Source organism: Entelurus aequoreus, linkage group LG07 (assembly GCF_033978785.1).
Source record: "Entelurus aequoreus isolate RoL-2023_Sb linkage group LG07, RoL_Eaeq_v1.1, whole genome shotgun sequence".
NCBI lineage: Eukaryota > Metazoa > Chordata > Actinopteri > Syngnathiformes > Syngnathidae > Entelurus > Entelurus aequoreus.
The window spans coordinates 34,985,072-35,009,943 of record NC_084737.1 but is presented as its reverse complement, the minus strand read 5'-3'; the positions used below and the strand labels follow the sequence as shown (position 1 = coordinate 35,009,943).

Genomic DNA, 24,872 nt, shown 5'->3' with positions numbered 1-24,872 from the left:
CTTTGAAACGCTTCTTCCGCCCGGGCACCCTGATGCCATCTGACATTCCTGCCCGCAAAAATCATTATGGTAATCGTTTGAAAAATTGGCAAGCGATTTTAAGGAATTGATACTCTAGAACAGGGGTGTCCAAAGTGTGCCATTTGCGGCCCGCAGCTAATGTTTTACCGGCCCACGGCACATCATTCTAACAATACTAAAACATTTCACTAAAAAGTGGAATAAAACAGCAAATAGGTGAAATGCAACGAGAAAAAGTTGCATTGTTGACTCTAATAAAACCATTTTTTAAATAATTTCTCAAAAAATAATAATGAATCAAAATCAATGTTGCTATGAATTATTGACTGAGTTGAGGACAAAAAGGACATAAATACAACAAACAAAAAAACATGAAAAATATGAAAATTATCTTTAAAAATACATACTAATTATATATTAATATTAATTGTACTAATTATTATATTGATTACTTCACATCAAATATTCCACTTTGAAAATCTTTCTGGGAAAAATATTGTATATTTTTTATTTTTGCCCCAAAAAATAGGGTTTTGAAAAAAAGCTCATAAAATGTAAAAAAAAATTACATTTAAATTAAAAATTAAATAATTAAATAATAATATATATTGTCACCTGAAGTTGAATTATAGATTCAAACGTTTAATAAAAAAATATATACATAACCTGAGAGAGCCCCAAAGGTTAAAAAAAAAAAAAAAAAAAAAAAAAAAGTGTATATTGTATTGTTTTTTGTGTATTGGTTTTGAAAATGAAAAAAATATCAAAATGGCCCCCGCGCGCTTTTATTTTTCAGTATGCGGCCCTCAGTGGAAAAAGTTTGGACACCCCTGCTCTAGAAACTGGTTCTTAACCAGAACCGGTTCTCGATTCTCATCCCTACGTGTCGCCATGGTGATGTAGTGTGTGTATGCACAGCAACATTGTCTTCTTCCTGGCTGGATGTAACTATGTATCTACAGACAATTTAGTACTTAGTATAAGTTGATCGGAAAATACGCCGAAGGACTTTGACTGGAAATACCAACATTCAAAGGTTGCTCCACCAAGAGGGCGCATCTTGGATGAAGGCACGCAGTGAAAAGCTTAAGTCGAAAGGGAATCGGCGCAATTGCACAGTTTTTTTTATTTAAGCACATGGGAGAAAATAACCCTTATTGCATGTACCTGTGCATGTATTCTGTGTAATACTACTGAGGCCTTTCAACACCTGCATAACTGGCAGTAACTTTACTCTTTGTACTTGTGATTTGTGTGCTTTGACCGGACATCTCTCTTATTTTTAAAGCATTCCCATAAGTCACAGTCCCTTTGGGAGATGAGACAGGTGCAGGGGTTCGCCATGACCAATGCCGATAACGAAGAAGAGGAGCAGTAGTCGCCGCAAATGTAGCCTCTCCAGTCAGCTGCTCCATGATGGCGGGGGCGCAGTGCATCAAGACACGCAGTGGATGACGCACCAAGAGGGCCCAGCTTTTGCACAGTGTTGTTTCCTGCACTCTTTTCTTTTCTTTCTTCACACTTTTGTTACTGGCTTCCGAAAACTCACATTGTTGTACCTATACAACCATAAAAGTTTGATGCGTAAAAAGAATGTAGTTAGGTTTGTCACATTGCACGTATGGACTACACAGGGTAAGAGAGTGCCATTGAGCTTTTTGTAAAAAATGAGTTGTTCTGCTTATTCCACTGACAAAATGCCATATTTGTTTTCCAGCACAAAATCCAAGATGATATTGTCTTTCAGAGCAGTGTTTCTACGTTGTCCTTCTCCATCTCTTCAGTTATAGCATACAAATGTATAGTAAATCCGATGAAATGGCCTTAAAGTGGTATTTTTTTTGTTACCCTCTTTCAAACTCAAAGGTCCTACAGCCAATAACGGGAATAAAATATTCCAAGTGGATCAGCTGTGAAACTAATGTATTCACAACCCCTTTCATTACTCCCAATATGTGCTGTTAACGTAAGGAAACATTCACTTATTTTCCTGTTATATCGATCTCGACTGTTGCCGTGAGACCACTTTCTATTTAATGTGTTATTTAGTTTTCTATGTTTTTATTTATTGATTTTATTATTTTTTGGAGTGACTTAAATGATCATTTGTACCTACACATGGCAATGTCTAGCACCTTGTCATAAGCTTGGACTGTGTTTCTTTGCAGTGAATTGTGTCTTTAATTGTGAAACTCTTCATCTCTTTTCGTACAGAAAATACACAAAGAAACAATAAAACAAAATATCTCAGTTGTAAAAGTTGCTCCAATTTCAACTACTGATGATGTAAATGTATATTTTGTTGGAGTACATAATTGTAACGGCCAAGACTGTGATCTTACCATAATTACCAAGTCAAAAAAGGGGTTCATTCACCTCTAAATGCTAGCTTTGATCATAGTGAAAAGATTTGTAATCATATTCTTGCCGTTCTGCAAAAGGGAAAACCTGTACTTTCTCCAGATCATTTCAGTTGCCTTATCACAAACATGGTGTAAGTAAACATAATGAAGCAAACAGGTAATATCTAGCAGCATTTAAAATAAATGAATGTTTTGTTGTTGTTGTTGTTGATTTTATTGTAAATACATGCCCTGATAAGTTTACATACTGTTGCCAATGTATATTTAAATGAAAGCAAAGTATCATTATTTAGTTACTTCTTGAAAAAAGCCAAGCTTTCTTATCAGCTTTCAAACAAGCCTTTGTAAAACCAGAACAACTGCAAAAAGTGGGTCTTCCTCAGTTACATAACTGGGCCATAGCAATGCAAATTAAACAGAATCATGACACGTTTTTTTCAATGTAGTGTGTCAAAAAAGACGCATTGCTACCGACCAATCCAACATTGCAATGTTGCGCAATTTATGTTTACTTGATGTACACTAATGAAGAAAATCTTTAGAAAATTACAAGTAATGGGTTTTTTTGCAACAAGGTTGTAAGTCGAGCATCAACATGCAAAAAAGAACAAGCAGAAACATGACACAAAAAAACAACGGAATCAGTAATTCCTTGAAAACTAAATTCAAACTTGCAGGCTTTTCATTAATTGGTCAAAAATGTAAAACCATTACAAGTTTGTAAAACCACCCAACGCATAGGGGGGCCGCACTGGAGAGGGCGCCAAAACGGTGGAAAGAGAATTAGTTAGGGTTGGCCTTTTCTGTGCATATGTCTAAAGAACATTTGTTTCTTCATAGTAGTTTTTGCCCATTTATTGTGGTGTGTTTACTTTTTCAATTATTGCCCAAACGGCATAGCAGTTTTGGATTGGCTTTACTACAGTGGGTTATATTTAACACTTTTCTCTTCCCGTTGGACCCATCAGCCTATTTTTTTGTATATTGGAATCTGTTATTTAGTGTAAGGGTTGTGAAAGAGTCCCTTTAATATGCAATTTCATTTCCACATTTCATGGATTCATATACGCGGCAAAGATTGTATGGTATGGTATGCTCTTTATTGTCATTGCACAAGTATATTAACATTTCATTTTCACCACAAACCCATGTAAGATTAGACAAACATTGTACAGGAATACAGAACAGGAAAGGTGATGGGTCTCCATTTATGGCCCCCTGTAAAAGGTGGGAAAAAGGTAGCCACTGGGGGAGGAAGAGTAAAAAAAGTCGATCTCAGACTGGGCCTATCTCAGACTGGCCCAGACTATTGAGGCGGGCCCAGTCTGGAGTGAGAAAAAAACTTCATAGCAAAGCACATATACATATTTGACATACAACTCAAGACTTGCAACTAGGGGTGAGGGGGCGGACATCTGGCCCAAAGCTGCCAGCCACAAGAGGCACTGCTACGTGTTCCATCATACCGCAAGGGGTGAAGCGTCGGAGCCGTGGGACGTCGGGTCGGGTATATGTGTTTGTGTGTGTGTTGAGATGCATATGTGTGTGTAAACCTGTATCGTGTCTCGACCCCGGTGCTCTCAAACGCGATAACACATCCAGTCAGTCCAACAAAAGTCAACAACAAGAGGGGTGTGTCCATGAAAGACAGAGAAGCAGTTTGTTTCGTCTTCACTGCACTCGAAACAACGACCTTGCCATGTTGTTTGCAGCCAGAGAAAACAATATAGTTTAGAATGTTTGTGTTTGGGCGAGCTAAAATTATTTTTTACTTTTCACTCTATCGTCTATTTCTGGTCCTCAAATTCATCATACTTCACCATCAGAGCAGCCGGCATCTCCAAGATGTTTTCAAATTTGCAATATAAAAATCGCAAAAAGTCTGAGTGCCCACAGTTCTGCTCACTTCCTCCAATCATTTGTAGCAGCTTTAGGGTACTTTGAACGGCTGTGAGCATCTTCCAGCTTGTTGACTGACCAGAGCAATGCTTACTCCAATCAGCAGATGTCCTGTTATCATGATTTCGAATAGGGAGATGTCTTCAACGTCCTCGACTGAAGGGTCGCCAGGCACGCAGCACTCCTCTTCTCCCAGGAGTCCGTTGTGTGTCCAGCAACAACCGTTCCATCAGGAAAGACAGGTTCCCTCAAATCCGAGATCTTGTCAATTTCGTTAAGAGGCAAGATTTTAGAGAGAAGTGCAAAAAGAGGCCACAAGAAAGTTAAACAAGACAAAACAAAGAAGCAAGCAGGAAAGATAATGAAGAGGGTAAAGGGAGTGTTCCCCTTCGATGAGCACCATTGAGATGCAGTGGGTACATGCAGGATTCCAATAGAGGGCTTCGGAATGTTACTAGAAAATATACTTCAATGCATTGCTGGCAGCCATATTGTTAGGCTTTGTCCAACGAGTCATTGTTTACAATAGCACTGCACGTAATATTTCTGAACTATTCAATGAAAAAAAAAACATTGCACCGGCTTTGATACAATAAAGAAATATGGTGAGTCATTAGTTAAGAAGTCCCTATGTCGTGCCGCTGTTGAGCAGTAATGGAGTAGTTAAATTACCAATGATAGTCACACACACACTAGGTGTGGTGAAATTTGTACCTCTGCATTTGACCCATCCCCTTGTTCACCCCCTGGGAGGTGAGGGGAGCAGTGGGCAGCAGCGGTGTCGTGCCCGGGAATCATTTTTGGTGATTTAACCCCCAAGTCCAACCCTTGATGCTGAGTGCCAAGCAGGGAGGTGATGGGTCCCATTTTTATAGTCTTTGGTATGACTCGGCCGGGGTTTGAACTCAGAACCTACCGATCTCAGGGCGGACACTCTAACCACTAGGCCACTGAGTAGGACGTGTTTGGCAGTGGCTCTGTGAGAATGAGACTTTTTGTATATTTTTAAGTGCACTTTTTTACCATTTTGGTCGTTGCTAGCGTCACTTGGTGTAGTAGTCTTCTTTTGCTCAATTTAGTAGTGTCTAATCTGTGGAATCTGCGATGCCAAACCAAGAGAAGCCCGACTCAGCTAAACTAGGACATAGACCACGGGTGTTACCTGAACCTTCCTCCACCAGTAGATCAGTTGCTGATTCAGCTTTGCTGCATAGCATACAAGAGATGATGAAGGAGATAATGGAAGCGATGCGCCTGGCATTTTTTTTCAAGCTCCGGTCTTGGGAAAGATGAGTGGAAAGATAACAGCTACTCTGGAGCCACTCAACCTTTTATTTTGCGGCAAAGCAATTTCTGGCCTGGAACACGCTGCTAACGCTAACAATAGCGAGCTGTAACTGCAGGCTAACGTTAGAAAGTTAAATGCTACAGTGGATTTCCTCTCAAAGAAATGTAAAGACCTTGAGAGTCGCTCGAGATGGAACAACATTCGTGTGGTGGGTCTCCCTGAGGGCTGTGAAGGCCCTTCTCCCACTGAGTTTACGTCCCAGCTCCTGCAGGACTTGCTTGGTCTTGATGGTGGTCCAATTTTGGATTGTGCACAACGCACTTTAAGAGTGAAGCCGAGAGGTGGTGAGCCTCCGCAGCCGCTTGTTGTCCGGATGGATTTATTCCAAACTCGTAACCAGATCCTGTGCCGGGCTGCCGAGTCTTCCCCTCTCAACTACGTGGGCAGGAAGACCTCAGTCTTTTATGACTTCACTTCGACTGCAGCTAAGAACGGGCCGCTTTTGCTCCAGGGAAGAGGAGCCTGTATTCCTGCCCCAGCGTGAGATTTGGGAACCACGACCCGGTGACACTGTGGATCACCCTGCCCAATAGCCAGACCCACAGGTTGGATGACCCAATAAAGGCAGCAGACTTTGTGGACAAGAACATTAAAATTGGAGTTGCCCCAAATTCGATCTAGGAAACATGCTAGTGCACCCGGTTTAGAGTGGTACTTTGGCAATAGTTCAGGGTTGAGGGTAGGGACCACTGTTTAGTTTCTCTTTATTTTGCATCAGTCAAGCTCTTTTTTTTAGTTTTGCCATAGACTTGCATTTTTGTATACTGTACATTTGATGTTTGTATCTTTTTGCTATGACCCAGCCTAATCTAACAGCGACGTCCGGCGGGTGAGGTATTAGGTTTACCAGTTTTAATTGCAAAAGTCTTAATAATCCTATTAAACGAAGTAAGATATTACATCATCTCCGTCATCTGGGCGCTCAGGTAATCTTCTTGCAGGAGACTCACCTTAAACCTTCTGACCACTTTAGGCTGAGGAGAGTATGGATAAGACAGACTTCCCACAGCGTGCTGCTGGTCCACTAATAGTACTAACCTTTAACAGTTAATTTTACTAATTTTCATTAATTACTAGTTTCTATTTAACTGTTTTATATTATTTTACTGTTTTTTTTATTCAACAAAATGTTTTTAATTTATTTATGTTATTTTATTTTTTTTAAAAAGGACCTTATCTTCACCATACCTGGTTGTCCAAATTAGGCATAATAATGTGTTAATTCCACGACTGTATGTATCGGTATCGGTTGATATCGGTATCGGTAATTAAGAGTTGGACAATATCGGAATATCGGATATCGGCAAAAACCCATTATCGGACATCCCTATTTTCAATGTTTTGTATGATGTGCCTGCTTTTAACAATAAAGAGGCAGTGATATCCAGAGGTGTGGACTCGAGTCACATGACTTGGACTCGAGTCCGACTCGAGTCATGAATTTGATGACTTTGGACTCGACTTGACAAATTGTAAAGAGACTTGCAACTCGACTTAGACTTTAACATCAATGACTTGTGACTTCACTTGGACTTGAGCCTTTTGACTTGACATGACTTGCTACTTTCCCCAAAACCCAAAGATTAAAAAGTGATAAGGGAGCGCGCCGCTCCGTATTTTTCCTTTTCTTCGTCTGTGTCTATCAGCATGTTGTTCCTGTCAGCTGGTGTGCTCTCAGTCCAACAGCCAATCAAATTAGATCTACGCTGTTTTCATCACACAGCTCTCATCCAATCAAATTGCAGGACAACCAATGAAGAAGAATTGTCAAACAATGCGGCAGTGAGAAACAATTATGCCAAAGTTAATTTCGTTCGGGTATTAAAACTACGACTCGGTCAACAAAAAACGACTAGCCCTATGCAAATCATGCACTTCGAATATTATAGACGGAGACGTAACAACTTCCAACTTCTTTCGACATTTGAAGATGCACAAAGAAGGGTAAGTTTTGAATGTAAGCTAACGTTTATTGGCTAAGTAACGTGACTTTTATTTGCTGTGTAGTTAAATCAGTGAGGCTGTAAACTCACTGCTAACGTTATAACCATAGACATGTTCTAAGGGTACGCAGCATGGAGCGCTACTGCCTACAGGCGCAGACGAGACGCGGGGCCGCCATCTTGGAGTGGTGATCCGCTCCACTAGTGCAATTCATTTGGCAGGAGCAATGAACTGTCAGCGCATTTAATTAATTTTACCTCACTGAATACCACTGATTTTCACGCGCTTTGTTGTCATACGTGTAGCTATGATAAAGGACACATGTTTTGGCGTTTTTTATTATTCATAGTTTGCTTAACAGTAATATACTATTCTTATACGCTATAAGTGACCAGACGTCCGAGATCAAAACTGGGAATATAATCCCCAGAGAAGGGGGAAAAAAACGGTCAGCTATTTTTAAATTGAAGAAACAATATGATGAGGTTATATATACATGTGTATATCCTACATAAACAATGTATGAATACATTAGATATCTATAAATCTTATAGACTGTATCTCTGTTGCTGCAGCAGCAGAGTTTATTCTGTCTTGACACTTTGTATTGATATTTTCTATTACATTCTTCCCTTAAATGATCATGTTTACAGTCATTGTTATATATGTATTTTTTATGTATGTCGCTTTGGATAAAAGCGTCTGCCAAATACTTAAACATATATAAACACCTGAAAGTCTTTATATCAGCTAAAACCACCAGTCAACCGCTTGTTTCTTCAACTCACGATCAGAAACAATTTTGTATACTTCTGGAAAATGGAAGCAAAATCCACAGCAAAGTTCCTGTTCTAAAAGGAGCTGAGTTTTTTTTCATATATATTTAAAACTGTGACAATGGAATATATGCATTTAAATCAAAGGTGTTAGTTTATAGAACACACTTAGAAGTGGGAAAAAAAACTCTGTAGATCTCTTTTTTTTAATTGAAATGATGATGATGAAAATATATCACTTTGAGTAAGCTGATGTTTTGTTTATATTGTTGTTCTATGTTATAAAATACAAATATGGCATTAGTCGTTTTAGTTGAATAGCTGTATTTGTGCAACTGGGGGAGATATACGTTTATATGTATTTTTTTCTCCTTTTCATTCATGGTTTATTTTATTGATGTATCAATTATTTGTATTTAACACTGAGTAAATGAAATAAGAATAAAACATTTTAACAAGCGTATTACTAAACACTTGTTTACGTTGTGGGAAGGAACCTTCGTCACGTCAGGGAAACCGGAAAAAACTTCAATTTATGTTACACATAGCGGAAGTCGTGTGCGTGCAGTGTCCACAGCAGTGTCACATTGAAGACAAAATCTTCTCGGTCACCGTAAAGTTTTTGGTAAAGTAACCTTATTGTACAGTATGTTACATCATTTGATTTATGGGGTTGATTTGTCGAACACCCTCAATTTCCTGGGACATTTATTGTGTTATTTTAAAAAGGCAGCTGCATTGCTACTTACTAGCATTAGCAACACCCATAGGATTCACGCTACACTCCAGAAAATATTGCAGATCTAAAGTAAAATGTGAATTATGTTGCTCGACAACGTCTTCCACATAATATTCATTAGGCGTTTCACAACGACATGACTGCCATCTTTTTTTTCCATATTATTCAATTCCTCTATTTTTCAGTGTGACGCTACCAGACGTCATAACTATGTTCAGCTGTGTTCGTTCAATATGTATATTTAATAACACTCCACAGGATCTGGATGTTGGCAGCTCATTCCTGATGACTCCATGCGGATGATCTCCAACTATGTTTACTTCAAAACTCCTCCCTCGTCTTCGTCTCCTACACAGGGCAACTTGTAAATATAAACTAATTTATCCTATTTAAACACAGTCTCCAGTTTATTTTACATATGTGGTCATTTCTTTATAACCAGGTGAACTTAAGGCCCGTGGAGACATTCTCACTGGCTCTGTGCAGCCAGCAGTGTTGGCGTACAATTCGAGACGGAATGAAAAACCGCGACACTACTCAATGGCTGCTGACAACAGACCTCCGCCTCGATGGGTCCAACTAGAGCCAGAGCTTGAAGATGCGCTTGTGCCACGCAAACTGTCAGTGAGCCCCCTGGAGAGCTGGCTCTCGCTGCGCTACACTCTTCCTTCCCTGCCGGAGTCTCCTCCGCACCAGCGAGAGCATGTGGACCCGCTGGAGGAGAAGGTGCTTCCACCCATGTCCTTTCCTGTCCTTGAGGATGGAGACAGTGGGGTGACTCCTCTCAGATGCAAGAATGTGCTGGAGATCCGACGACGCAAAATGAACCATCACAAATACAAGAAGCTGCTACAACGTACTAAGTTTCTGAGGAGGAGAGTGCGGGATATCAGAGGGAAGAAAAAGCAAGTATGTGTTGTTTTCTATAAACTTCCAATTAGGGCTGGGCGATATGGCCTTTTTTTAATATCTCGATATTTTTAGGCCATATCACGATACACGATATATATCTCGATATTTTGCCTTAGCCTTGAATGAACACTTGATACATATAATCACAGCAGTATGATGATTCTATGTGTCTACATTAAAACATTCTTGTTCATACTGCATTAATATATGCTCATTTTAAACTTTCATGCAGAGAGGGAAATCACAACTAAGTCAATTTAGCAAAACTGTATTTATTAAGCAGTTATTAAGCAGTGGCACAAACATTCATGTCATTTCCAAAACAGAAAGTGCAAGATTGTCAGAGACATTTTAAAACAAGCTATAAGTGCACTTTTGTGCATGATGACACACAAGATATTTCAATAAGTGTCACATAAAAATGAGCTGCATATCAAATAGTATATGTCCTACAGTGTTGATGTGGAAATAGTTGCTTCGGCATTTAGTTGGTGTGGCACCGAACGGAGATGTTGACATGATGTAAAGACATATTCCCGCTTGAAGCCAAACCACCGTCAGACGATGGACCCCGTGCTGTTTTTCTTGGGAATTAATTATTCCTCCATTTGTTACCAGATTCGCACCTTCTTTCTCTCGTATTACCACTTAAACCACACCGTAAGCTGTTATCATCACAGCTAACGTTACCATGTCGCTACCTCTCGCTCCGCGGGAGCGTGTGACGTTGCTCACGTGACAGTATGTGACGTATGTAAGAAGGTGCGCTTGTTTTAAAGTCTCTGTGAGAAGGAGAGACGGGAAAGAGTGAGAAGCGCATGCAGTTTAATGCTCCGCAGTTAAAAGCAACTGCGTGAGAACGTATACTCGAATATCACGATATAGTCATTTTCTATATCGCACAGAGACAAACCCACGATATATCGCCCAGCCCTACTTCCAATGTGTTTTTTTGCTATTATGATACAGCTGGGCAGCACAGGGGTTAGTGCATGTGCCTCACAATACGAAGGTCCTGGGTTCGGTCCCAAGCCCAGGGTCTTTCTGTGTGGCGTGTGCATGTTCTCCCCGTGACTTTGTGGGTTCCATCAGGGTACTCCGGCTTCCTCCAAAGACATGCACCTGGGGATAGGTTGATTGGCAACACTAAATTGGCCCTAGTGTGTGAATGTTGTCTGTCTATCTGTGTTGGGCCTGCGATGAGGTGGCGACTTGTCCAGGGTGTACTCCGCCTACCGCCCAAATGCAGCTGAGATAGGCTCCAGCACCCCCCGCGACCTCGAAAGGGACACGCGGTGCATGTGCCTCACAATATGAAGGTCCTGGGTTCGATCCCTTTCTGTGTGGAGTTTGGATGTTCTCCCTGTGACTGCCTGGGTTCCCTCCGGGTACTCCGGCTTCCTCCAACCTCTCAAAGACATGCATCTGGGGATAGGCTGATTGGCAACACTAAATTGGCCCTAGTGTGTGAATGTGAGTGTGAATGTTGTCTGTCTATCTGTGTTGGCCCTGTGATGAGGTGGTGACTTGTCCAGGGTGTATCCCGCCTACCACCCGAATGCAGCTGAGATAGGCTCCAGCACCCCCTGCGACCCCGAAAAGGACAAGCGGTAGAAAATGGATGGATGGATATGATACAGCTTACTGTGACTATTACTTATTAACACATTGTGACATTTGTTTTATACAGAAGCGTTTTGAGGAGGACCTAAAGAGAATCTGGAGGAGTGCTGGACTGAAGAAGCCTCAAGAAGGATGGCGCTTACCCAACATCTTTGTCAATCAATACGGGAACAAAAAAGACTGAAATTCATGCCACATAACATATTTGCACACTTGACAACATTGCGCGCCATGTTTTCTGTCCTGCAGTCAAAACTCCAGTTGCATTTAGTATGATGTTGCTGGTGTAGTTCCGTGACAATACTGCAGGTGGCAGCATTTAACAGCGCCAAAAACAAAACGGGGAGAAACCGCTATGACCACAATTCCCTCATTAGGCAGTCTAGCCATTTTTAGTCATCTTAAAACAAATAAAAATGTTGGCATATTTGAAAGTCTATGTGTGTGTGTGTGTGTGTGTGTTGATTGTCAAATAAATCACGGTTTTTTTTGTGAAGCAACAAACACTTCTAAAATACATTTGAACCGATAATTGTGCTGATGCTTCAGTTTATACTTTTCCACAGATTTTAAAGAGTTTGTTGTCGGGAACCTTTTTTTCTGTTCAGTGGCAAAGTTGGCCAGTGTTGGATTTCATGGTCTACGGAGGCGGAGCGTCTGCAGGATCCAGACGTGCAAGAGGACGACAACAGAAGAAAGAAGGTACTTGGTTGTGCCATTTGTTCACTTCTGCACTGTTGGACATGCACATAAACATGGCTCTTCTTCCCGGTAAGATGCTTTCTTGCTTTTAATTCAACCACTCACCATTTTGTCTGGCTTTGACTGCATGGAGGTCTGTTGGTTCGCTCGGAGTAGATGCATTTTAAAGTGTACTATAAACTGTTTTTAATCACCAAACCTGTTCACTTACAGCCTTTTAGGCACATCTTTGTATTCTGCAAATCAGCATTTATTATAGTCAATCACTTTTTAAAAAAAATAGCCTTGTCAACCCAATCCATGATATATCATTGCCATGCTTATTTATTGTTCAACATTGCAGTTGCTTTTAACCCTCTGGGGACATTCCATTTTAACTATCTTCGAAGCTAACAGGACATACATGTTAGGTCTTAAAATCACTTTGGATTTATATATATATATATGTATATATATATATTTTTTTTGACCCTTTTGAATGCATTTTGATCAGATAATGTCACATGTTTATATGACTAAATAACTAGTGCAAATGTATACTAATTGAAAAGTGTGGCATTAATAGAAAATAATTAATGCCACATAAATAAAATCATATATTTGGTATTTTTTGGTTGCTGAATTTCACAGATTTGCGCAAAAAAAAAAAGTAAAACAAAAAAAACAGTTTAGCCTTGTGGTAATGTGAAACAATTGCCAGTGTATCGTACACCGGTGAAGGAATTGAACTTGGACATTTTCAATTTAACATATAAAAACAAGTGTAAATCATGTGTAATGGAGTCACTCAAAAAATGGCCAGAACAACAACAAATTTACTGAAATTACTAAAAAGGCAGCCTTTGTCCCCTGATGGATGTTGAAAAACCAACGAGGGGACAATGGATATGAACTTTAAATAGAACTGCATATTTACCGTAACATGACTTGTCTCGGCCTGGGGAAATTTTTCAGGGTTAGTATGGGATTTTTTTTTTTTTTTTTTGCCAATGTGGTTCTTGTTAACGGTGGTCTGAACAGAGGAGTCAGCACATTTAAGCAAACCCTCATTATAGCTGTGTCACTAATGAGTGTTTCACTGCGAGAGTTGCCTTTTAAAATAACACCTTCAGGGATGTGGGATCAGAAAGTGCTGTTTGGATTACTGTAAACACTTTTGATTTTCTTTGCCAACATTTCTTCAAAGTTCCAATAAATAAAGCATTTGTAGGCTTTTCTGGAAAATACAAATATATAAACGATAGGCTTCAGCAACCCCTGCGACGCCAAGAGGGACAAGCAGTAGAAAATGGATGGATAAACGAGGCATGCAGTCATCTTGACACTATTTGAATTACAATGATAATTTCAATTAAGTATACGTAAACTTTCAGACTTGCACAGTCTTATTATTGGATCATAAGGTAAAATGTTCCTTTGTCCTCAACTTGCTACTGAACTTTTATAGTGTAGTCCAGACCTGGGCAAATTAAGGCTTGGGGGCCACAAGCGGCCCGTTAAGCTTTTCAATCTGGCCTGCCGGACATTCCCAAATAATTTTTTTAAAATCTTTAAGATCAAAACTGTGACTGCCATTATGATGTGCAGTGATGTTTTCAAATAACAGTAAGTCTTGAACTATACAAAGTATTTCAATGGTTGGAATCTGCACTTTTGCATGATATACTAGTTACTATGGTCATCTAAGTCACAGCAGCTCAGACGAGACACCAAGCAAGCAGTGTGGGTGGGGAGCGTTTCCACAGAGTGTTTCCAGAGCGGCCAGCCTGAAATGCTGGTGTCAGGGACTGACGCGGAAGGAGATTTTTACAAGAAAGTTCTAAAGCTTAGTGATGTATTAGATCATAGGTGGGGTTTTTTTTTTTACCCTTCGCGTTCATATTTCGCTTTGTTTGTTGCATTTTTGTTGCATTTCGCTTGAGTGTAAAATATGTTGATTGAAAGGGGCGTGTGGCGTTCGTATGTTGTCAATATTCACCCTTCTGGGTATCTCATTCAGTAAAAAAATGTAAAATTTCATTCTGTTTTTTAAGGCGGTCTGTCATAAAGTTTTTAGCATTCAATCAGACATTATTGTGAGGTTTTGTATTAGTGTTCCTAAAAATAGATATACCGGCCCCCTGACACGTTTTTTTCTCTAAATCTGGCCCCATGAGTCAAAATAATTGCCCAGTCCTGGTGTAGTCCCTCGCCACATCGTTTGCGGCTTCACACTCTGAACAATTTTTTTTAAAGCATATTTTATATATTTATGGACTAAATTAAGCATTGTTGAGCATAGAAATAGCTTACGACAGTAGTATTGGCCACTCAATGAGACCAAACCAATCAGAGCATGCTGTTCATTATCATGGCCACTGATTGGCTCCACCTCAGGCAGCATTACTATATTGGGTAAAAGGAGTGCAAATGTGACTATATATGGGTGTTATTTCATGTCTAGAGGGCTCTGAAATGTAAAAAAGAACACATTTAGAAGGTAACTGTGAAAAAGATTTATTTATAATGAATAATTCCTACTTCGCGAAAATTCATTTACCCTGATTAGGCCAAGAACCAGCAATAAACAAGGGTTGACTGTAGATGTTGAGATCTAGATCACAACGTTTTTGTATTTCAAAATGAAAATAAAACCAAGTCAGAAACTGTATTGTAGATGAAATATGTAAATGCCATTTTCGACTTGCAATATGCAACCCAGCCAGACTTTTAGGTTCCAACCCATTAGTTGAGATGTAGGAAAAAAGGTTTGCTACATAAATACAAATCCTATAAATCCTGACAGTCTCTTCCTTAAAACATCTATGTTGACCCTTCACCTGTACATACCGCATTGCCAAATCTCCAACTGCCCAGGTTTATTCTCAATCTTGATGTGGCTGAGTAAATGTGTGACACAGCCATGACATGCATGAATCACACACATTTTGCAGAGCAAAGGCATTCTTCTATATTTGACTCACACGTCTCCTTTCACCACAATGGGGATGATGTTTACCCGATTTCTGCAGTTCCAGATTGTCGCAGTGAAAACAAACATGTTATGATTCATTTGGCAAATGTTTCTTATTAATGATTATCACATTGTCTTTACTGTGTTAAGGCAGCCTATTGAGTTCCACCTTGGGTGGGTCTGCAGGAAAGTTGAAGGGCAAATTAGAGAGGGCTGGGATGCTTTGTTTAAACTTCTTCTGCAGGAAAGTTTCTGCTCCTTCGTTAAAAAATAAAACCACAATTTTCCAGCATGACGTTTCTTCTGTGCTGCCAGGGCCTGTGCTAAAGTGTTATTATCCTGCATGCTTCTAAAACCACTGCATGCTTTGCTGCTTAACATTAGTGAAATATCAACTTTAGCATGTTTTCATGTGGTTCCTCTGTAGTCTTTAAATCGAGGCCAAACTCACAAACAAGTTCATTACAGTACAATGTCATTCATTGTTTGCAATATTTGCTTTAGGTCAGAGGTCATCAACAGGGGGTTGGTTATGGCGTTGTGACATTTTTGATTGAGTAGACTGTTAAGAAAAGATATTTCCCGTAGTCTAGTTTAGAAATGGCAGTGAATATGAACATGAATAGTTATGTTATCACGTTAGAATATAAGGCGGCTAGCGATTAGGGCTTTAGTTGCCATCTTGCGATAATGACCCTAGTTGCTGTTGACCAGTTAGCACTCTAGTTGCCAGCTAGCAATTAGCTAGCTGCCCTAGTTGTCAGCCAGCTATTAGCTGCACTTTACTGTATTATTTTAATATCTTATCGCACAATAGTAAGGTACTGTTAGGACAGTTTTCATTTAAAACACAGTTTTATACAGGATACACACTATAAGTATAGGGGTCCCCACTCTGTCTCTGTCATTTTGGGGTGTCTTTGGCCGGAAAATCATTGAAGACCCCTGCTTTAGGTTTTAATGCTGCATGAAAATATTGACTGTACCTATCTTACCGACCTACCTTTTTTTTGTTTTTACGGTACAGCGATAAAAAAGAATCTGCACATGCAGTACATTCAAATGTACCGTTGACAGAACAAAGATTAAGGTGTGGCTGTCACCTCTTGGCAGATAGAGGTAATAAAACACACCGCCTCCAGATGACAGCAGCCATTAGGGCTACAGTCAACTTCTTCATCCCCTCAGGATCACAGCACTGCGACAAGCCAAGAGCAGCCAGAATGAATACAGCTTTTGTGTGCATCCCTGCCAGCCGTCTCAGTAAACACAAGGGAAAATAGCAATGTGGGAAAATGCACTTTTATAGTAAACAGTGTGTGCAACAGGAAGGCATCATACATAGAAAAATATATTTGAAGAGAGTTATTGACGTCATGTTTTACTGAGTGGAACTTTTTTGTATCCAAATCAAACAAGGGGATTGAATCATAAATGTGATTTTTGTTAACTTGTTGATGTGTGGAGAATATGGAGCAAACCTATGCTAAAACTAACTTATGGAGCCCTCATCAGTCTTTTTTTTGTGGTCTGTTTCAGTTGTTGCTGTGTTCTTCCTGCCAGGAGGTAAAGCAAATATTTGACAGACAGTGCATGTTAGTAATTATTGGTGCCTTCTGAGTCCATGTGTTTGTTTATTGCACCAGCATGGGGTCAGAGCAGCGGCAGCAACAACAGACCGGGTGTGGTGGTTGAAGCCAAGAACATCACGCTCCCGGCAGGAAGTAAGGCCGTGCTCCCTTGTCACAGCCCTCGCATGGTTTGGATCCGCGACAGACTGAAGGACCGTCAGAGGGTGGTGCACTGGGACTTGATGCACTATACTCCTAAATACTCAGTAGAACGAGTCCTGGATATGTCCCCTGGAGCCCGACTGAGGGTCTACAACAACTTCAACAAGGGTCGTGTTTCCATTCCAGAATCTGCATTCAAAGATGGCAACTTCTCCCTCGTCATCAACAGTAAGACATCACTCGTCTCACTGTTAGCATCCGTGTTGTAAGGCTTATGTCAGAGGCGTCAAACTCAGGGACGAAATTTGGATTTCAGAGGTGACACAATTGGGTACAGGTGGAGTGGCTTGAAGGATTCCATCCATACTTTTTTTCCCCCTTTTTTATTTTCGGGAAACAATTTCAATACTTTTTGACTAAATCTAAATTTATTTTGATGCATATTTTGGATTATTAGAAATACATGATAAACAAACATTTTGGTGCAAAATAACAATAAAGAAAACAACTAGAGTAAATGTTTTTTTGACAGATGGGAGTTAAATCTACGTACATATGCTCTACACTTTATGATTGCGCAGTCTAACCATCAGTTCTAATTTCAAAAAATGCTGCCAGCTGTGATTAAATTTCATATAAAGTCAGTTTCTCAACTGTGTCTCACGTGTCGAGGGCGCCGCGTAAAGTAAAGAAAGACCCTCCCGTTGAACGGTCCACCCATGTAACCTGCTCTCTTCATGGTCCGATATAATCTTCTGAAAACTACACTCGTAATATTACAAAAACTGTTTTCAAACATTGGTGATCTTACTCACCAGTTTTAACAACAACACCGCAACCGTTTTTCAATCACCTTTATTAGAGATGTCCGATAATATCGGCCTGCCGATATTATCGACCGATAAATGCTTTAAAATGTAATATCGGAAATTATCTGTATCGTTTTTTTTATTGTCGGTATCGGTTTTTTTGGGGGGTTTTTTGTTTTTTTTTATTAAATCAACATAAAAAACACAAGATACACTTACAATTAGTACACCAACCCACAAAATCTCACTCCCCCATTTACACTCATTCACACTCATTCGCACAAAAGGGTTGTTTCTTTCTGTTATTAATATTCTGGTTCCTACATTATATATCAATATATAACAATACAGTCTGCAAGGGATACAGTCCGTAAGCACACATGATTGTGTGTGCTGCTGGTCCACTAATAGTACTAACCCTTTAACAGTTAATTTTACTCATTTTCATTAATTACTAGTTTCTACTTAACTGTTTTCATATTGTTTTACTTTCTTTTTTATTCAAGAAAATGTTTTTAATTTATTTATCTTATTTTATTTTATTAATTTAAAAAAAAAAGAACCTTATCTTCACCATACCTGGTTGTCCAAATTAGGCATAATAATGTGTTAATTCCACAACTGTATATATCGGTATCGGTTGATATCGGTAATTAAGAGTTGGACAATATCGGATATCGGCAAAAAGCCATTATCGGACATCCCTAACCTTTATCACTCTCTTGTGAAGGATTGCGGCTTGCTCTTATCTCACATCTGACTGCTGATTGGTCAGCTGCCGCATGCTGTCAATTAGCGTCATGTTGGCAAGAAGGTAGCCACAGAAAGCCAATCAATGAGCTTTTGGGCGGTTTGAAGGGACAAGCTTGTGTCTGAGCGGCGGTTTTCCACCTGGCACAAGTGTGTGACTTGTCTCCAATGAATAGCGTTACATTATTTTTGGACATTAAAAAGTGCAGGGGACAAAACTGCCTTTGGAAAAAGTGCAGGGTACATGCGCCCCAGAAATTATGTCCATGGTCAAACTTATCACATCACAGTTACGGCTGCCCTCAGAGGGCTGCTAGTAAACCATAAACATTTATGACACAATTGCCTATTATCATTGTTTACCAATGGTCTTTTGAACAAAACAAAGGGCTTTTGAATCAGAAGACAAGGTGACAAGCAGATAGTAGTAAAGTTCATGTACTGTATAATTTATTTCAAATAGGGTTTCACTGACAAAACAATTACTGGAATAGTTTTTTGCATTTAATGAGTTAATAAGAACTGTTGCAGCTTGCAGTAAAAATGTTTTCTTTCAAAATTGAAATACCTTTAGCAGGAAAGATGAAGTGCCTTGTTGACAAACAACATTTCCAGGCTTTCGCGGGCCACATAAAATGACGTGGCAGGCCTGATGTGGCTGACGGGCCTTGAGTTTGACACTTGTGGCTTATGTTCAGGATCACAAGGACGCCAACGTGTTATTCTCAGGACTGACACATAAAGTAGACCACTGTGCTGCCATGTCATCACTTCATGTCTAATATTTATATCTGTTCCAGATGTGATCCAAAGTGACAGAGGAGTTTACACGTGTAATCTGCACCATCATTACTGCCAAGTTCAACAGTCGGTTCAGATACAGCTCAACGTGACTAAGTTAGGTGAGACTTGTCTTCTTCCACCAGTTGTAATACAACTTTAAACAACAACTCCTTCTTTGTAGCTCACAAAGAGAAGCGCTACTGGGATGGAGAGAAAACCATTTTCGTAGTTTTGATGGGCACATCTGTGGTGTTGCCATGTGTCAACCGCCGGCCCCTATGGAGAGATGGTGTCCAGGAGGACCAGCAGCAGGTGGCCCACTGGGACTTCCAGTCGCCAGGGGTGCGTCCTGATAGGGCTAACCGCCTGGTGGACCTCTACGCTTCTGGAGAGCGGCGGGATTACGGGCCGCTCTTCGCTGAGAAGATGAGCGTGGCTGAGGATGCCTTCACAGTCGGAGACTTTTCCCTGTCAATTTCCAACTTAAATCCAGTGGATAAAGGCCTGTACTCCTGCAACCTGCATCACCACTACTGCGGCCTGCATGAGAGACGCATTTTTAGACTCACCGTGGGACCTTCACTTCCATCAGTGCCCACCACGACACAGACAACATTCCACAATGATGACCCTGAACCAAGTAAGCAAAATGAAACACTTGGGTTTTTTTCCCTGACACAAGGAATGCTAAATTCTCTCCAGGGAGAGTACAGCTGCACTTGCAATTGCAGTTAAATAAGGTCTCGCCTTAAGCCAATTTATTTCAGCTTGTGGAAACTCAGTTTTCAGGGAATATCTTAAAAAAAAAAAACTGAGCTCACTTTCCTTGCTGACTTTTTTTATCCAGCTGGAGACATTTGAGCAGCACTAAGCTGAGAAGTAGGCGCCAGTAATGTCGGGAGTGGAGGTTCATATCTCGGAAAAGATTGCATTTGACCCAATTTCCCAAAAATTCCAAGCACATGTGGGGACTTGTCTGTTTCTTGCATTTAATTTGTTATCATCTGCCTCCCGGACCTTGGCTATTTTCTCAGCTGATGTGTATCAGCCTTGGGTGGAGGTGTGTTTACCAGCAGTCAGCGGAAGTTTGTCACATCTGTTCCACATCTGGACCAGCTGTGTCATGTAAGGGGTGGGGGAGGTAGTTTTGCAGACTGTAGATCCTCCTCACCCTTTAAAGAAACGTTCAACTATTTATGGCCTGTTAGCATATGAGGTTTAATGTTGTTAGATTCAGTCTTGTTTCATGTGTTTGTACAGAAATCCTCCGAGAGCGCTGCATTTTAGTGCATTCATGACTATGACATAAATGAATAGAATCCTGCAGTTAATCAGCGAACTGTCAGAAATAAATTAAGACTTTTCTCTTTCGCATCATTGACTTGCAAATGATGCTTCTCTCCCTCTGGAAAAAAAAACACATGGTGGTTTTGGAGGAGCATATGTGAAAGATCTGTTAACACATACACACATGTCCTAGCTGTCACGAATATGGAAATATCCTACTGCAAAATTGTTCTCAGGAGACTTAAGACCTTGGACATGGCAGTTTTCAGTTTCATATATTTTATAAATGAATCAATGACAGGGGATAATTACTTGTCAAGATACCACATGGGAGGAAGTTTTTTTTCCCCCTGAGGGGTTCCTCATCATTTTATATGTAAAGGTAACATTATTCATGTTTTGTAATTTTTCAGTAGAAGAGGTGTCCAAACCTTTGCCACTGAGGTCCGCACACTGAAAACTCAAAGGATACAGGACCGATGATGATTTTCATGATTTTTAAAGACAATACAATATGGAGATTATACAGCCTGCACCTCAACTTTATTTTTTATTAAGGGTGCATGATAAATATCAGACAGATAATAATTGTGCCGGTATTAGGAATTATAATATCATACCAATACATCTGATAACTTAAAAAAAAACTCCAATGATGAAGTTTACCTGCATTGTGCTGTAGGTGTGTAAGAGTGAGCAAATCAAGCGCTCCTTTTCAAGTGTTGTAAACTTCCCCTGAGTGCACCATAAACAAATGTGGCATTGATCATGTGAAACTTCTTCACTGTTTCAGCAGAATACATTTTTGCGTTATTATTTGCACTAAATGTTCTGCAAAGATTTTGTGAGAAGGGGAAAAACATTGTGCTTCAACACATCAAACCTTATCAGCCACCTCAAAAGCCATCATTGCTACGACGGTGTTTTGAAAGCCTACAAAGATGCCTGCTGCTAAAGAAGTTGCCTCAAAGCCAGCTGCTAATAAATGTGTGCACAAATGTACATGTACATTTAGAAAACAATAAATAATTATTAGCTTGAAAAAATTTATATTGTGCATTTCTAGTTTTTAACATATACATTTAACTTTTATTTGTTATTTAACTTACACCTATTTTTTTTTGTATTCCACTTTTTATGTGTTTTTAGAAAGTGCAGCGGGCGGTTAGAAAACTTGCTAAGAGCCATTCCCCGGGCCACACTTTGTACGCTTCTGGTCAAATGCAAATCCAGAATCGTGGCCTAGTGGTTAGAGTGTCCGCCCTGAGATCGGTAGGTTGTGAGTTCAAACCCCGGGCGAGTCATACCAAAGACTATAAAAATGGGACCCATTACCTCCCTGCTTGGCACTCAGCATCAAGGGTTGGACTTGGGGGTTGAATCACCAAAAATGATTCCCGGGCATGGCCACCGCTGCTGCTCACTGCTCCCCTCACCTCACAGGGGGTGATCATGGGTGATGGGTCAAATGCAGAGAATAATTTCGCCACACCTCGTGTGTGTGTGACAATCATTGGTACTTTAACTTTAACTTTACACAGAATGACTAAAATAACTGGGGTTAAATGGAGGGCCATGGTCCCAATTTTCAGTGTCAAAGTTTGCGGGGTCTTTTTTTATTTTCCCCCATGATGATGTAATGGTATACACCAGGGGTGTCAAACGTATGACCCACGGGCCGGATCAGGCCCGCAGGATGAGTTAAAAATGAGCCAAAATTTTTAAATGAAAGAAACCGCTGTTTTCAATGTGTCCACTAGATGTCACAATAGCAATTCTTTGTATCTTTGTAGATGATGCTACAAAAAATAAACCACTTGATGTTACTGCACCAGTCGAGGAAAATGAGCAAACATAAATTACATCCTGTAATTTGAGTTTGATATTATTTTTTTATCTTGATGGATTGAAAATTAACAACAATGAGTTGACTGATGAACATCATAACATAATTTATTCAGAAAATATAAATAACAACAAATACAGATAGAATACTATTAACCGCAATATGTAAGAGTAAAAAAAAAAGCCAACAACCTTATGATTTGTACATTTTCAAAATGTGCTTGTTGTATTTTTAAACAAAGAAAACAATCTGAAGTTGTTTTTATTTTTAAGTTATCGTGCCGTGATTTTACCAGTCCGGCCCACATGGAAGTAGATTTTTCTCTGTGTGGCCCCCCATTTAAAATGAGTTTGACAACCCTGGTATACACTGGGCCTGGTTACACGCACATTTCCAAACGTTTTTGGTCCCCTGCTGTTCAGTTTTCCCTCGGGGAAAAAGGTTTGCACTGCACATGTAAACACGAGAAATCAACCGTTCCGGGCCCCAACCTATGTGCGGATAAACTGTTTTGGACTGCTGGGGTACGCCTGTCCACAACCGTTTAATCACGCATGTATACACCTGAGACATATTTACTCTGACATCGGACGGAACGTCATCACGTTTACGGTGTTACGTCGAGTGACACTTCAAAAGCGGGGTGGGAGAGACATGAGAACAAGGAAGGAGAAATACAAACAAACAGCATGACGAGCAAAAGTCAGCATTACTGGTGTGACGAGGAGACTACGGTCTGCCTTAGCATTCTGAAAGAACTTAACATTATAAAAAAGTGTGTGAAGACTTGCGCGATACTGGCTATGTTCGGACAACCGAGCAGGTTAAGTATCGTTGGAAGACGCTCAAAACGGCATACTATAAGGCTAAAAAACAGAACAACATCAGAGGCTGGAATCCTGCCAGTTTTGTCCATTACGACCTAATGGATGAATTATTGGAGAATAGACCGCTGACCTTGGCAGCAGAGGAGTCAAGTAGAGTGTCGGCTTCGACCCCTACTTCACATGTAAACGGCATACGCTAGTTCTCGCGGCGCATGTAAACACCGTAAACATAACAATTGAAAAACTGACCTCTGAGGGAAAACTGAACAGCGGGGGACCAAAAACGTTTGGAAATGCCCATGTAACCGCAGTCACTGATTCGATTCCTGGCCAGAGTCCTTTGAATTTAAAGGCTATTTGAGCCAACATGTTTGAGGTGGCTGAGGTCAAGGGTCATATAGGTCAAAACTGTTTTATTTCATCTGTTCCACTTTAAACATTTACTGATTGTAATTCTAATGTTAATTATTTGTCAGTGCCCTGTCCGGTACATTATTCCCACAACAATCTATCAAAGTGTTTACCCACCTAAAGTAACTGGAAATATGAATTGGAAATATAGAAGTAAAAAAAAATAACCACAAGCTGACAGACCACATGAGAGCATTTCCACCTCTGCGCAATGTTTCTCTCTTCTACAGTCAGACTGTGTTTTTCTGAATTACAGCTGCATGACGTCAGGTCTGGAAGTCATTACTGGCAACAGGCATTGTTTTTGACATTTGACTCGCTGCTCGTTCTGCTTGCTCAAGCCTTGAAGCAATAATAAAATCTGTTGTGCTCTTATTCATATGTTGCCCAATATTGAAATGCAGTAGCTTAAAATCATTAATTTTCTTTAATTTGGTAAATCCCAGTGTTTATTCCCTTAGCGTTAGCAAAGTTTGAACATTTCCATGTTTTTCCACAGGGATTGAAGAGGTGGAGAGTCCTCATGTAGTGAACGTCATCCTCCCTGAGCACCGAAGCTATTTTGTGCAGCATTTGGGTTATTTTCTGGCAACCTTCCTGCTTCTGGCCTTCATCCTTGTCGCAATTGTCGTGGTAACCCGACGGCGTAAAAAGAGAGGTGTTGTATTTATTATAGATACAGGACTACCTCTACTTATGAGTTTAATTGGTTCTGTGACGGCGCACTTTACTTGAAAAACTTTGTATCTCAAATCAGCATCTCCCATTGAAATGAATTGGAAAAAAATAAAAACAGCATGTTTTAACATGTACCATGCCCTTTAGATAACATATATTGTATAAAAACAATAAAATAGAATGTACTACAAAAAACTACAGTAGTTTTATGAAATAATGTAATAATAATGTACAGCATTTACCTAAGAGAATGGACTTCTGTATCTCCTTCCAGCTGCTTCTCCGTCAAACACACCATCAGCAGCTTTTCTATATTTTCATGGCTAAATGTCCGCCATTTAGATATTATTTTTACATCCTTAGCTGGTGTTGGACCTATTCTGCTTCAGTACGGTGGAGACTAGCAGTCATACACTCGAACTGCTTCGCCAAATTGGCGACATGTTCTGTCATGGTTTGATGATTTCT

The 24,872-nt window shown here is 40.0% G+C and overlaps 3 protein-coding genes across 15 annotated transcripts in view; all 3 read left to right on the top strand.

Moving 5' to 3' along the window:
* rap1gapa (RAP1 GTPase activating protein a) overlaps positions 1 to 3,765 on the top strand; it is a 150,180-nt gene extending 146,415 nt beyond the window's left edge. For 6 of the 12 annotated variants that reach the window (XM_062053346.1, XM_062053343.1, XM_062053339.1 and 3 more), the window contains one exon: positions 1,310 to 3,763. In XM_062053346.1, coding sequence (XP_061909330.1) covers positions 1,310 to 1,399 — 90 coding nt within the window. In that variant the 3' untranslated portion in view covers positions 1,400 to 3,763. Of the gene's footprint in view, positions 1 to 1,309 lie in introns of all 12 variants that reach the window. The other 6 variants (XM_062053338.1, XM_062053347.1, XM_062053340.1 and 3 more) reach the window with 2 other exon arrangements.
* A 5,056-nt stretch (positions 3,766 to 8,821) lies between these two features.
* aurkaip1 (aurora kinase A interacting protein 1) lies at positions 8,822 to 12,055 on the top strand. 2 transcript variants are annotated; one of them, XM_062053334.1, is made up of 4 exons: positions 8,822 to 8,976; positions 9,349 to 9,454; positions 9,533 to 9,995; positions 11,693 to 12,055. In XM_062053334.1, exons 2-4 carry the CDS (start codon positions 9,403 to 9,405, stop codon positions 11,712 to 11,714), a joined length of 537 nt encoding a protein of 178 aa, XP_061909318.1. In that variant the 5' UTR covers positions 8,822 to 8,976; positions 9,349 to 9,402; the 3' UTR covers positions 11,715 to 12,055. The 2 variants fall into 2 exon arrangements, with proteins under 2 accessions (XP_061909318.1, XP_061909317.1); XM_062053333.1 differs by having other exon boundaries at positions 8,823 to 8,976; positions 9,533 to 9,999.
* A 190-nt stretch (positions 12,056 to 12,245) lies between these two features.
* The window catches only part of LOC133653721 (matrix remodeling-associated protein 8-like), a 14,311-nt gene continuing 1,684 nt past the window's right edge, over positions 12,246 to 24,872 (top strand). The window contains exons 1-6 of the mRNA XM_062053332.1: positions 12,246 to 12,396; positions 16,820 to 16,846; positions 16,927 to 17,241; positions 19,373 to 19,474; positions 19,537 to 19,995; positions 24,226 to 24,384. Of these exons, the coding sequence (XP_061909316.1) occupies positions 12,261 to 12,396; positions 16,820 to 16,846; positions 16,927 to 17,241; positions 19,373 to 19,474; positions 19,537 to 19,995; positions 24,226 to 24,384 (1,198 nt within the window). The 5' untranslated portion in view covers positions 12,246 to 12,260. The remainder of the gene's footprint in view (positions 12,397 to 16,819; positions 16,847 to 16,926; positions 17,242 to 19,372; positions 19,475 to 19,536; positions 19,996 to 24,225; positions 24,385 to 24,872) is intronic.

Coding starts and splice junctions, on each gene's coding strand:
- aurkaip1 (XM_062053333.1), top strand. CDS start 9,403: ATGTTTACTTCAAAACTCCTCCCTCGTCTTCGTCTCCTACACAGGGCA. Junction 9,455..9,532: donor TCTCCTACACAGGGCAACTT/GTAAATATAAAC, acceptor CTTTATAACCAG/GTGAACTTAAGGCCCGTGGA. Junction 10,000..11,692: donor TCAGAGGGAAGAAAAAGCAA/GTATGTGTTGTT, acceptor TGTTTTATACAG/AAGCGTTTTGAGGAGGACCT.